Raw genomic sequence first — 13737 nt, 5'->3', positions numbered from 1 at the left:
TATATATATATATATATATATATATATATATATATATATATATACCTACTGAGCAGATACTGATTTGCTTTGCTTCATCTGATAAAATTAGGCTCTTCGGAAATCTATTACAATGTTAAAGTGCCCCTTTATTTCATAAAATCACTAATTTATTTAGCAAATCACTGCCAATATCAGCGGGATCTAAACAAATACAGCAAACGGAACTATTTTAATATTTATCTGTAATTGCTCTCAAGACATACCAAAACAAGTCTAGGCAGAAAGGGCCTGTTATAACTTTCAGATTCTCACAGGACTGTACATAGAAAGGTCCTACCAATTACCAGTTACAGCATCAATGGGCTTTGTAAATGTCGAGCAATTTTTAAAATGACATTTGGGAACCCAGATGAGTACTTGAAATACGTGGTTAAGGGCGAAGATAGAAAGTAAGAAGATAAGCATTTAATCATATCTTTTAGCTATTTGTAAGTGACGCCAAAGTCCCTGAACACATAGTAGCTGTATTTAGCTGAACAGTGGTCCGTCCTGTCAGCTGGCATCAACATAGTCCTGTAGGTTTATGCTTCTCGTGACACAGCACCCCATTTAACCCTAGAGTCGGGAACCAGATCCAGGTTTCTAAGAAAACCAATGCTTTTGATGATCCTCAAGAGCTGGTAGACAGGAAGTCTGTGAACAAACTCCTTGGGGGTTGGTTATCCTTAGAGCATCGCTGCTCCAGCTCTGCAGAAGACTCTACAGAACTACTATTCTCCATATATTCACCCTAACCCCTGCACTTGGGATCACCACAGATTCAAAGCCAATATGCATAGAGCTTCATGTTGTAAGACCATTTCAGGAAAAAAAAAAAAAACAATACTTGCACCACTCATTAATTCAACAAGCATCATTAAGCACCTACTATGCACCAGTGGACACACTAGCACTACCTGCACTGATGATAAAAGCAGGAAAACATCTCTAACGTAAATCTGCATGCCTGAGGAACTACACCCCACCCCCACACCCTCCCCCCCTGACCTGGCACATGCTGCTATGCCACCCAACTGCTACTGCCATCCTTTCAAAGGTCCACCTAACCTTGTTGCCTAGATGACACAACCATGGTATCTTATTCAATTTATCTAAAATTCAGCAAGATGTCTATAAACAAACTCTCCCCAAAACAAAAACAACCACAACAAACCCAACAGCTGCTCCCCTTCACTTGGGTTTGTCAGCTCTACGGCCACGGCTCCCCACCTCAGAATCACCAGTGTCAGGGTCTCTGGTCTTTATTTGAGTACATTTCACTTTGGGAAAACAAACCCTCAACTTAACTGCACACTAAGTGGGGAAAATAAAAGGACCATTGGCAGGCTCTAAGACTGGGAGCAGCACTGTATTCAAGCAAAACACAAGCAACAGAAGGTGTAATGCCAGTTTGAAGAACAATGAACAATCTTCTATTATTAAAGCAAAGATGCTGCAAATTCCAAGTTTCCTCACAGAGTAGAGCAGAGCTGAGCTAATGAAACTCATCTGGTCGCATTCTAAGAAGCAGACCCCATGCTCACTGCTTACACACTTCCCGCTGGTTCACTACCAATCCTTCAGAACTGGGATTAACAGGAAACAGTCAGAGCAGGCTCAGTTATCAGATCAGGGTGAGAAGTTAATAACCACCAAGCAGAGATTCAAATCTGAAGGAAGCTGTCACAGTCCAAAGTCTATTCTATTTTGACTAAACTCGATGTTTGTTGACATGGAAAGTTACAAGGGTGTTTAACTATTTTCCTATGAGACATAATGCAGTACTCTAGAACAAACACTCATTCTAGATCATAATGTAACAGTGCAACATGCACTCAAAACATCGAGCCCGTGGCCCCCAAGTCATAAGCTCAACAGAGAAAGCCCTCAGTGACGCTCTTAGTTTCTAGGCAACAAATCCCCTTTTCAAGTCCACTGATATGTCAACATCCACGTGGACTTTTTGCTTAGCTCATAGGCAAACAAACAGTAGTAACAAACAAATCGCTATTAGATCAGCATTCTTTACAACTAACTTTTACACACAGGAACATAACTACGATGCCCAGACCCATGATCTGGCTACTCATGAAAACTCAAGAATTAAATGGAGATGTCTTATCAGTCCTTCAAAAGCCAGCTGTCTACAGAGTCACTATAGTGACACACTGATTTTTCAGTCCCCAAGTAGTAGAATATTGTATTAAGATTTGTCAGGGCTGGAGATGGCTCAGTGGTTAAGAGCACTGACTGCTCTTCCAAAGGTCTATGTTCAATTCCCAGCAACCACATGGTGGCTCGCAACCATCCATAATGAGATCTGACGCCCTCTTCTGGTGCGTCTGAAGACAGCTACAGTGTACTTATAGATAAATAAATCTTTAAAAAATATATATAATTTGTCAGACATGATTATTTTAAATTCATATTTTGGGGTATTGCATTTCTGTATTTCCCTCAAAATTATGACATCCTAATTAAGTATATTTAAGTGCAGTAAGATCTGTGCTGGTTTGAACGGGATGTTTTCACTGCGTCTTGGGCACTTGAATACTTACTTGGTCCCTAGGTGGTGGCTCTTTGGGAATGATTAGGACATATGGCCTTACTGGAGGAAGTATGTCACTGGGCATGGGCTTTGGGGTTTCAAAAAGTTCATGCCATTTTGAGTTAGTTTTCTCTGCTTCCTGTTTGTGATTCCACCATCATGGATTCTAACCTAGAGCCACATAAACTCTATAAGTTACCCTGTGGTTTTTTTTTTGGGTTTTTTTTTTTTTTAATCACAACAGTATAAAAATTCGTCATCTATCACTCAAAGTCCAAAGACAGAAACTGGGGCTGGAGAGATAGCTCAGAGGTTAAGAGCACTGACTGCTCTTCCGAAGGTCCTGAGTTCAATTCTCAGCAACCACATGGTGGCTCACAACCATCCATAATGAGATCTGATGCCTTCTTCTGGAGTGTCTGAAGACAGCTACAGTGTACTTACATATATAATAAATAAATTAAAAAAAAAAAAAACTAGGAAAAAAAAAAAAAAAAGGCTCAAAAGACCAAAGACAGAAACTGGTCTAGATTTGGCCTAAGTCCTAATTTCTAGCCCCTTCTAACAAACACTGTGCTTACAGAGAATAAGTTAACTGAGTATAATGGCACAAGCATGGACCTGGGTACTCTCTACAGGCCAACCAAGGAGGAGCACTTGATCTTAGAGGGGGAAATTAATATATACAGAGTACGCAGAACAGTTGCTGACACACAGACCAAAATGAATAAATAATAAGCAGTATTCGCTGCTGGTGTGTCAGACACAGTGCCACGTGCCTGTTATCCCAGCATTTGGGAGACGGAGGCTGCAGGTCCAGGAACCAAGGTGAGCCCCAGCTACATAATGTACATGGGGCCTGTGTATGCTATGTGAGCAAAACTGAGCATACAAGCAGTCAGGTCTAATGACTCCTCATGTGACAAGCCACATAGAAAGTCTAGCTTCAAAACCCCGTCCTCACCAAATGTACACTAAATTATGCTGAAGCTTGAGAAATTAAATTATATTCACAGTACAGTCCACAGTACCCTTTCAAAATGACAAATTCATGCTTTAAAAAAAGAGCTGTGAGATACTGTTTTTACACCATAGAATTCAACCACAATCCAACTTAGAGAGTTAAAGGGAACCTATAGTGCTGTACACCACCACATAAACCACAGTTACAAGCCTTCTTACCCCTCCAGGCTGCCTCTTCTACCCTGGGATCAGAGAACCATCAATATCTGTTTCTATGGATTTTTCCATAGACATTTTTTTCTCTGGATAGTTTTCAAATATTTCATACACTGCAATACAACAGGTATTCACTCAGGTCTGGTTTCACTCATTTAGTATGTTTCTTACGTTATCTTTGTTGCAATGGATATCAGAAACATGTTCCTTTTGATGGCAGAATATTATTAAGCTTTATGGATATAACATATTTTATTTGCCAATTACTAATTGATGAGAACTTGGATTGTTTCTCAAGTTTGCAATAGAATAGTAATGTATTTGTAAATTTGCTGACAAAGAACTCTTGAAACATTTTCTCATTTCTCTTGGGTAGATGCATAAGAGTAAAGGGTGCTTATTCTTAGGTAAGTTTATATTGAAGTTTTAAAGCCAGTATTTTATAAAACAGCTGTGTGCCAATTACACTCCCAAGAGCAGTGTGAAAGTATTGTATTCTCTTCACAATACCAACACTAAGTATTAGCAGACTTTAATTATAGCCTTTCTAGTAACATATATCACTGGTTTAATATGCAGCTCCCTAATTATTAATGACATATTCTAGATGAAAGACCTTTACCATATTTATAATATGTAAATACCTTTCCTAAGTCTATATTCCTTTGAGCTTTCTTAAGTATCCTCTACAATATTAAATGTTAAGAAGATTTTTTTGAATAAATTCCATTTATACTCTTTTTCTTTCAAGGTTTATATGATCTTGGTGTCATACCTAATAACAACTAACCCAAGATCAGGCTAACCCAAGATCAGGCTAACCCAAGATCACTCATCTAGAAATTTCATAGATTTAAATTTTACAATTAAGCACATAATCTATTTTAAGTTAATTTTTGTATATTATGTGATTTATAAACAAAATGCTTAAGTACAGTTTTCCCTAAGTACACAAATATCTAACTATTTTAGAAGGATCTGCTGAAAATACCTCTTTCCCAATAAAATCTCCTGGCGCATCCCCTCCCCCCCCAAATGACCTAATCATAAGTATAAAGGTTTATTTCTGAATTCTCAATTCTGATCACTGATCTGTGCATTTACTCTTAGGCCAATCATTCGGTCCCGGTTAGCATAGCAGTGTAGTCAGGTTTTAGAATGAGAATGATCAACTCTCCAATTTTGCTTCTGTATCTTTTCATAAGTCTTTGGGACTGGCTTAACTGTTTCAACAAAACACAAGAGTTGTGTTAAAATCTAGGTATTAACACTCAGCCTTACAACCTAGACACATATTCTGTTTGTTTAAATCTTTGGATTTTGTGTAATATTTTACAGTTCATCCCTAAAACTTTAGATCTTTTTGACGACACAACAAATGTTTCCTACTATTGTATGCTGACTTCCTGAAACTACACTCTTAATCTTGTCTCAGGAGAAAGCAGAAGCCACTGGCTGGAACATTTCTCCACTAAATCTGCACACCTTCCTATTTGCCTCCCTGTGTTAAAACTGAAGGAATGAACTCTTTCCTCCCAGAAGGCTGTGCGGTCAGGACCCAGACCATCCCTACTTTCTTACTGTGTCTTCTTCCTTCTTTGCCTCAACAGTCCAAACAGCTGAAGTTTTCCTCCGTGAGGATTTCCTTTACAATCTCATTCTTGCCCTCAGCTCAGGGGGGCCTGCCCTGGGCCTGTTCTCTTTCATGGGCAAATTACTTCTTCAAAAGCTATCTCTAGGCTCTTGGCTATTTGATCCTCAGGTCATTCAAATCTGGCATCTATTGAAAGCAGTCCTATCGAAGCTACTGATGACATCTAGTTTCTAAATCAATACAGTTTCTAAATCAATCCAATGGCTTCATCGCTACTCACATTTCTCCGCCTCTCAGCCAAACACCATGCAGCTGGCATGCCATGAAACACTTGCAAGTCTGTCAGGATATGCATTCTGCATTCTCCAGCTCCCACCAGCCATTCTGGTTGTCCTTAGCCTCCTCGCTAAGGCTTTACTGCCCAACTTCGAGTCCTTGAGACTCAATTCTAGACATTTTTTTCTTTCTAGTCTTTTCTTCAATATTTTCATCAGTTACTGTTTTCAATTTGCCAACAGTCTAAAAATCCTCAACTCTTCCTCTTAGACATAAATATTTCTTCAAGATGTGTGGATCCTCTAATGGCAAAGTTCAGAACACAGCCTTTATAATTTAGAATGAACAAAAGAGAACTTGTAAATTCATCGCTACCTTTTACTAAAATAGCACCCCGTAAAACCCACGCCTTCCGACTCACCCAATGATGGCGACACCAGCAATACCCTTACTCTCTATCCTCTCTCCAGTTCCATACCAAACTCAGTACTACCATGGCTTCCTAAACTAAAGCATCTCTCCACGCCGCTCCCCTGGCCGCCTCTCTCTAATCTAAGCCACTGCTGTTTCCCATGTGGGCTCCTGCATATCTACCAACCAATCTGTTCACCTTCCCCAGGAACCTCTTAGAAAGTTATGGGGGGGATGAGGGGGCAACTAAAGAGATGGCTCAGCAGTTAAGAGCACTCTGGCTGTTCTTCCAGATGTGCTGAGTTCAACCACATGGTGGCTCACAACCATCTGTAATAAAATTTGAGTCCTTCCTCTAGTGTGCATGAAGACAGAATCGTGTGTGTGTTTGTGTGTGTGTGTGTGTGTGTGAGAGAGAGAGAGAGAGAGAGAGAGAGAGAGAGAGAGAGAGAGAGAGAGAGAGAGATTTCACAGTTCCCTTGATATGCAGCCCACGCCTCCGCTGAGATATGTTCCCGCTCACTGCCTTCTTACCAACGGTCCTCTGTGTATACACAGTTGCTTTCAATATTACCACAGAGACAACACACCATGGCAGAGACGACAGCTGACCTTTCACCACTACACATAAACCATGGAGGGGGATAGTGGCCACAAGGAAATACTATATAAAATTGATTTGAGGAAGATGTCTCTTCAGTATTTCACACCATAAGGCTGTGTGGTGACTCGGGGGAACTGACTGTCAAGGTCACAAAGCTGGCTGAGGCCGGCCTCCCTTTAGTGTGGCCTCCCTTTAATGCGTCTTGTGTTCTTTTCTACTCTGTCACAGTGCTTGCAGTAAGTTCTCAAACATTAAAATGCTGGGCATGAAGGAAGGCAGGGTGCCAGCAAGCATGACAGGAATTTCCAGAGTAAGCCTGACACTCACCGTATGAAGAGGCCAGCTGTGACTTCCTTCATAAACAGTGCATGGAAAATGTCTAATTAACTCAAGTGTGTATTTTTATTCTTTAGATAGTAATTTAGAATTTACAAAAATAAAAAGCCCATAATTTGAGAGTATCAAACTGACATTTTATTAAGTTTCTAATATCTGATGCATAAATAAGGTTATAGTTCTAATATCCAATGCATAGACAAGGCTATATTCCACCAGGCATTTTACTAGTTAACAGATTTTGTAACTAACTCAAGCAAGTTTCAAGAGAAAAACGGGTTTATATTTCATTGTGTTGCTCTCCTTCCATTAAGTTTATGTATCTTATTAAAATATTCTACCAGCTACTGCTCAACACACTCACTGATCTAAAGCTTTCCAGCTTCAGCAAAAGGGCACACTGCTGGCAAACTTCAATAAAAGGACAGTCAGTACTCAAAGCTTTTATCACAAAAATCACACATTCAAGTCCGTGTAAGTTTTGACATTTCCCAGATAAAGAAGAGGTTTTTGTTTGTTTTTTTTTTTAACAACGTGAAAGCTAAGAAGATATACTGAGTAATGTGGTAAATTATATATATATATATATATATATATATATATATATATATATATACTTTTCTTATTCTTTGAAAAATAAATTGCTTCTGTAAAAGTTAATTTTAAAGCTATAACACTGAAAATCTTCAGCAGATACAAAAATTGATAATTAATTACTATAGGTCAGATCTTCCATTCCAACTCTGGGACAAAATGTCAAAAACTATTTATCTCCTCCTCCTGGTCTATTGATACTATCTTCACCAACAAACCCTTTGCCCCTAATTAGGTTTTCTCTGCTATTCCAGGCCAGCCTGAGCTGCAAAGGGAGACCCTGTGTCAAGAGACAAACACTTGGGCGCTAGAGATCACTCAGTGGCTAAGAGCACTTGTTCTTCCAGAGGCCCTGGGAGCAACCCCCAGCACCTGCACAATGGCTCACACTAGTCTCTAACTCAAGTTCCTGGAGAGGGGCTAGGGTAGGGGATCTGACATGCTCCTCTCGCCTCTATGGGCTCCAGGCACGCTCATGGTGCACAAACACGGATACTAATAGAACACTTGTATACACATGATATGTATATTTAAAGTAACAAATACTAACAAGTGTAATGATGGCCCTTAAGATGTCTGACAGTATAATATAAAACTACGTCAGTCTGTACTCAGGAAAGCAACCACAAGAATCTACCTCTCTCTGAACTGTTTTGAGACATCATTATACATTAAACTCTTCACTATTCAAAAGAAAAAAGACTACATATACCTCAAAAGCAAGCAAATCAAAGTGTGAATGACTTCACTCCAGTGAAGAACCAGCTTCAAGGTGGCAAGGGATAATGGGAAGGGAAGGACATTCACTATTCCGTAGCTTCTCTGCCTCCCAAGCTCCTTGTTGATAAGAGTGATGCCCACGTCCCAGGGCTGTGCAGGGATCAGAGCTTCTGCATGAGGACGGCTCACTCAGTGCCAGCCCCTTCCTGCTTCAGCTCCAGGCCCTCTGTTCTTTGTTCTCTACCTCATTTCTCCAGATGACTCAGCCCTCTTTCATGACTTTTATTAACTAATGTTGAAAAATACTGGGCCAATCAAGGTCCTAACATGTATGTGAAACAGTCTGCTCCCTGCCCGCAATATATGTGAGGAAGCGACTGCCAACACGTGACCAGAACCCACTTTCACCATAATTAGATGCCTGTTTCCTTGACGAAGGTGAGCAGCATCCGCAAGGCCGGCAGCCACACTCAGAATTCCTCTTTACACCAGGCCCCCATCCTGCCCCGCCACCATCTCTCCCATCCAAATGATGCCAAATAGACCACACTTAACCAACTTTGCCTTCAGAATAACTTCAGAATAACTCTAGTAATTTCCTGTCTCCTGTCAGAGTCCACGCCAGGTCTCAAATCTCAATAATGACATTTTGAGCCAGACAGTTGTTATACAGGCTGTCCCATGCACTCTGGGACAGTATATAGTAAATAGTATCTCTGGCCTTTACCCACTACATGCCGGCAAAACCATTCCCTCTCCCATTTTATAACAACCCAGAATATCTTTAGACATTGATAAATGGTCTGAGAGTATAAAATCACTCCCCCTGTATACTGTCCTCTCTCACCCTGTTTCTTGCTGTTCTTAAATATTTTATTATTTAAAAAGTAATGTATGGGCAGTTGTGAGGCACATGTCATAACTTGTCTCCTCTCCGGAGGTCAGAAGACAACTTAAGGGAGTCAGTTTTTCCCCTTCCATCACGTGGGTCCTGGGGATCAAACAGGCCATTAGGCATGGGAGCAGATACCCTTACCCATGGAACCATGTCACCAGCTCCATGACCCCGTGCTTTGTGTGTTACTGGCCCAGTTCCTCACCATTTCCTATCTTTGATACAAAATCAGCCCCAAGATAACCAACCTCTGCTCTATCACTGACAAAAGCCTCCTCGGGGACTGCTTTTATGAATCATTTCTTTCAAATCCCCTTCATGGTTAGTTCAAAGCTCCCCGTCCAGTCTTGATCATCTGAACTCCATAAGTACTGTCCCACAAGGCACTTCACACAGTAAAGTAGTAAGGACCCCAGCTGCTCTTCAGGACACCTACCCTTATTTTCCATTCTAGTGCTGTCCCTCTGGTGTGGGTGTGCGTTACCCAGCACCCACGCCAGACCTCTCTAAGAGCCGCCTTCCCTCCCTATTCTCTCTGCTCTCTACCATTCAAAGCCAAACATTTCCAATGCTTCTCCACAGCTGCCTACTGAACTCTGTATGAAATCTCCTGCCTCCAGTCTTTAGTACCAGGGTCTCTCCCTAACTCTGTTTCATTATCTCCAAACATATTTTAGCTTAGGTAAAATCTTACTATCTACTAGTCCTTGAAAAGGCTCAGAGGTGGTCCACTTTGGTCATATTTTTCCCCTGCCTGGAAGCCCATCTCACCTACCCATCCCAACGTAGACGTACATCTGAATGGTGTCTTCATCTCCTTTGTGCTTGTGAACACAATGTGCCTCTCCCAGGTACTCTCTTCTTTACACCTGAATGGTCCTGGAGTTTACAAAGTCCTCAGTGCTTCCGTTGACTCCCTCCAACATCTAGCTCAACAAAGGGAACAAAACTGGGCTACGTTTGAATTACCCCAAATGCTTCTCACTGAGAGCCATGGAATGCTGTTTTCAGAAAATCTCAAACTCCCGTAAGAGAAACTAAATCCACATTCCCCTTCGGTCTCACATTTCTATGTCCTAGGCCAAATTTTAAGTAAGCTGCCTTCAAGTCTCCAAATTGCTATTCAGTACAGGTTGGCTGTCCTTTATCAGCAATGCTTGAAACTGAAGGTTTGTGTATACACAATGAGGTATCTTGGGGGTGGGGCCCGAGTTTGAAGAGATTCTTTACGTCTCCTCTGCACAGCAGTCCCACAGTTTGAGAGTAAATTTAAAAGAATGATAATTCTCAACAAGAAAGTTTCATAATATGGGATTTTTCCTTTTTTTAATTAGCAGAATAATAATTGCCATTTGTATATTAACTTGGTGTATTTTAGATGCATTTCCCCTCTCTTGCATAATATCTCTTTATTTTCCACTTGTGTTATTTTGGCCCTCAAAGTTTTCAGTTTAGGAGTACTGCAGGCATATTCAACCTGAACATGCTACTGTGAACGTCTTGCTTCAGGGATCCTGATCAGGGATAGTCAACCTGAACATATTACTGTGAAAGTTTTGCTTCAGGGAATCCCTACAGTGTAATTGAATCCCAAATATTTAAGCTATTTAAGCTATCTATGCACAAAGACGATAGAAAGTTATTTTCAAATGCCAATACAAATATAAAAATAAGTTGGATTCAATTGAATATATCTCAGCTGGAGGTTAACGAATACTAATTTCTATGCCCTAAACATTTAAACACCCTAAAGTCTTATGCACCATTAGAATGACAAAAAGTCATTTCCTGTCAACTCTGAACCCCAAAGACATAAGCTAAAATAGAATATGGGGGGCTTCTCCTTGATTTTAAGTCCTTGAGGATAGGTTTATTTCCATAATAAATGAGCATGTTTTGACCAGAACCTGTAGGTTTTGTACCAGATCCATTAGACACTAGCCCCGTATCATTTAACCCATCAGCAAACTATGGGATGTTTTGTGCTAAACCTGGTTTCCTCATCGTAAGAGGGCCATAAAAACAAAAACAGTGAATCCACAGAATCTGAATAGTTGGGAAAGTCTAAAATTGTCACTATGCTGTCCTCTTCAGCAGCTTATCCTTCCCTGGTACCTAAAACACCTTTCCCCACCAAAACCCTAGGTTTAAAAAAATGACAATACAAAACAAAAGCAAAGAGAGAAAGAATTCATTCCCTCAACCACAGTAGGCACTCGGGTATCGTCTATATTCGAGGTGTGTGTAGAAATTTTTATATCACAAGGGTTTTTGTTAGAAGAAAACTGACTTTCACTCTAAGATGGGCCTCCAAGAACTGGAGGCTGAGGAGGCAGAGTGCTGGCCCAGAGTCACATTTCTAAAAGCCTGGAGACTCCTGGCTCGGCCCACACCAACATCCCAGCATTTGAGCAGTTGAGGGAGCAAAAGGACCCTGAGTTCAGGGCAAGTCTGGGATATAAAGTGTCTTAGTCAGGGTTTCTGTTCCAGCACAAACATCATGACCAAGAAGCAAGTTGGGGAGGAAAGGGTTTATTCAGCTTACACTTCCACACTGCTGTTGATCACCAAAGGAAGTCAGGACTGGAACTCAAGCAGGTCAGGAAGCAGGAGCTGATGCAGAGGACATGGAGGGATGCTCTTTACTGGCTTGCTGCCCCTGGCTTGCTCAGCCTGCTCTCTTATAGAACCCAAGACTACCAGTCCAGAGAGGGCACCACCACAAGGGGACCTCCCCTTGGTCACTAATTGAGAAAATGCCTTACAGCTGGATCTTGCGAAGGCACTTCCCCAACTGAAGCTCCTTTCTCTGTGATAACTCCAGCCTGTGTCAAGTTGACGCAAAATTAGCCGGTACATAAAGCAAGGAGCTGTCTCAAAACAAAGTAAAATAAAACCTCTAGCCCAATACTCTGCTTCCACTTCATTATATCCACTTCCCTCTCCATGTGTCTGGAGATTCCGATAACTGGCTTGGGATCAATATGAGGATGAAAACTTAAGACGGTTCCTTCCTCCCATGCAGTTTAAACAGGCTCTTACTATAGCAGCTATGAATCATTAAGCAGTAGCGTTAATGCTCATCACAAATATTAGCCCTCCTACTAAGTCTCCTGTAAAAAAACAGACGACAAAGAAGGTTTACACTTGCAGCTATAGGGCAGACTGAGGTGTATATCCACCATCTGATTCCAGCTGTTCAATATATCCCAAGCCAAACCCACAAGCTCCACCGACTATTCGCCGAAAGCCCACTAGAAGATAGATACTGCCCACGGTACATCGGGCCACCCATTCTACGAACAAGTTCTTTTCACATCTATCTACACGCCAAGTATTAGCCAGAAATTCAAATTTCTTAGTCTCCCCTAAGAACACAGCTTCCTTAAATTAAAAAGAAAAAATAAATAAATAAATAAATAAATAAAACAAAAAAAACAACCTGCTTCTTGGATACCTTAAGCTTAACAAAACTCACTTGGTCGAGTCTGCTCGGCTCGCTCAAAAAATCCATATGGCATTTTGCCTGCCTATACTCGTAACTTTCCTATTGTGCCGGAGCCGAAGAGCGGTGTGACTAGAGGCGGCATCCCCAGCAGAAGCGAGGATGCACACACAACCCGAGAGAGCCTTCCCGGGACGTTGCTCTTCCCGTGCACAGGCTGCCCGAGGGAGGGATGCAGGCGAAGGCTCCGCAGACCCCCCTCCCCGCCCCCACCCGGACGCCGAGCCGTCCCCCTCCGGGGGGGTCCCCGCGCACCCCGCACCCGCACCTGCGGCCTCTGCCCGTCCCCGGGGGGTGGGGTGGGGGGGGGAACCCGCGCGGCCGGGGACGCGGCGGTACCTGGAGGACCACGTCGTTGGGCAGCTGCGCGGCCCGGAACAGCTCGAGCACTCGCCCGTTGACCACCACCTTCTTGGTGCTCTCGATGTCGCAGTAGGAGAAGAGATCCGAGTAGTATTTCTGCTCGGCGTCGCTCAGCGTCAAGCCTTCCATCTTCGCCTCGGCCCGGCGGCCGCCCCGCCCCGCATGCACCACCCGGGCGCCGGCCCCCGCGACCCGCCCGGGGACGGCCGGCGGCGGGGGGGTGGGACTGCGCGCGGCACGGCCTCCCCCGCGGGGAGGCGAGCTCGTGTGGCCCGGGGCAGCCGGCGGCGACCGCGGTGGCGACGGCGGTGGCGGTGGCGCGCGGCTCTGCGCGGCCGCAAGCTCGGCGTGGTGGTGGGGGGGGGGGGGGGGGAGAAGGAGGCGGCGGCTCCGGGGCTCGGCCGCGTCCCTCGGGCTTCCCGCCTCGGCTTCCCCTTCCGCCCACGCGCACCCCCTCCGAGAAGTTGTGGGGCTTCCGAAGTCTAAAGTTTCGGGGGCTCCGGGCCGCGCGTGGCCGCCGCTCCGCCTCCCTCGGCCGCCATTGACGGCGCCCCGGCCCGGCACTGACAGCGGCGGCCGCGCTCCAGACCCGGATGTGAGGCCGGGAGGAGAGAGCGCGAGAGGGAGAGGGAGAGAGAGAGACAGAGAAACACCCACCGGGCTGGCTCGGCCGCTCCCGGGAGAGCGGGCC

The 13737-nt window shown here is 43.5% G+C and overlaps 1 protein-coding gene across 6 annotated transcripts in view; it reads right to left on the bottom strand.

Moving 5' to 3' along the window:
- Reps1 (RALBP1 associated Eps domain containing 1) overlaps nt 1-13247 on the bottom strand; it is a 72358-nt gene extending 59111 nt beyond the window's left edge. For all 6 annotated transcript variants that reach the window (XM_021220996.2, XM_021220997.2, XM_021220994.2 and 3 more), the window contains exon 1: nt 13023-13247. In XM_021220996.2, coding sequence (XP_021076655.1) covers nt 13023-13175 — 153 coding nt within the window. In that variant the 5' untranslated portion in view covers nt 13176-13247. The remainder of the gene's footprint in view (nt 1-13022) is intronic.
- Nucleotides 13248-13737: the final 490 nt, after the last annotated feature.

The sequence above is a fragment of the Mus pahari genome, chromosome 21 (genome assembly GCF_900095145.1).
Source record: "Mus pahari chromosome 21, PAHARI_EIJ_v1.1, whole genome shotgun sequence".
NCBI lineage: Eukaryota > Metazoa > Chordata > Mammalia > Rodentia > Muridae > Mus > Mus pahari.
The sequence above is the reverse complement of the archived record's forward strand: the minus strand, read 5'-3'. Positions and strand labels throughout refer to the sequence as shown.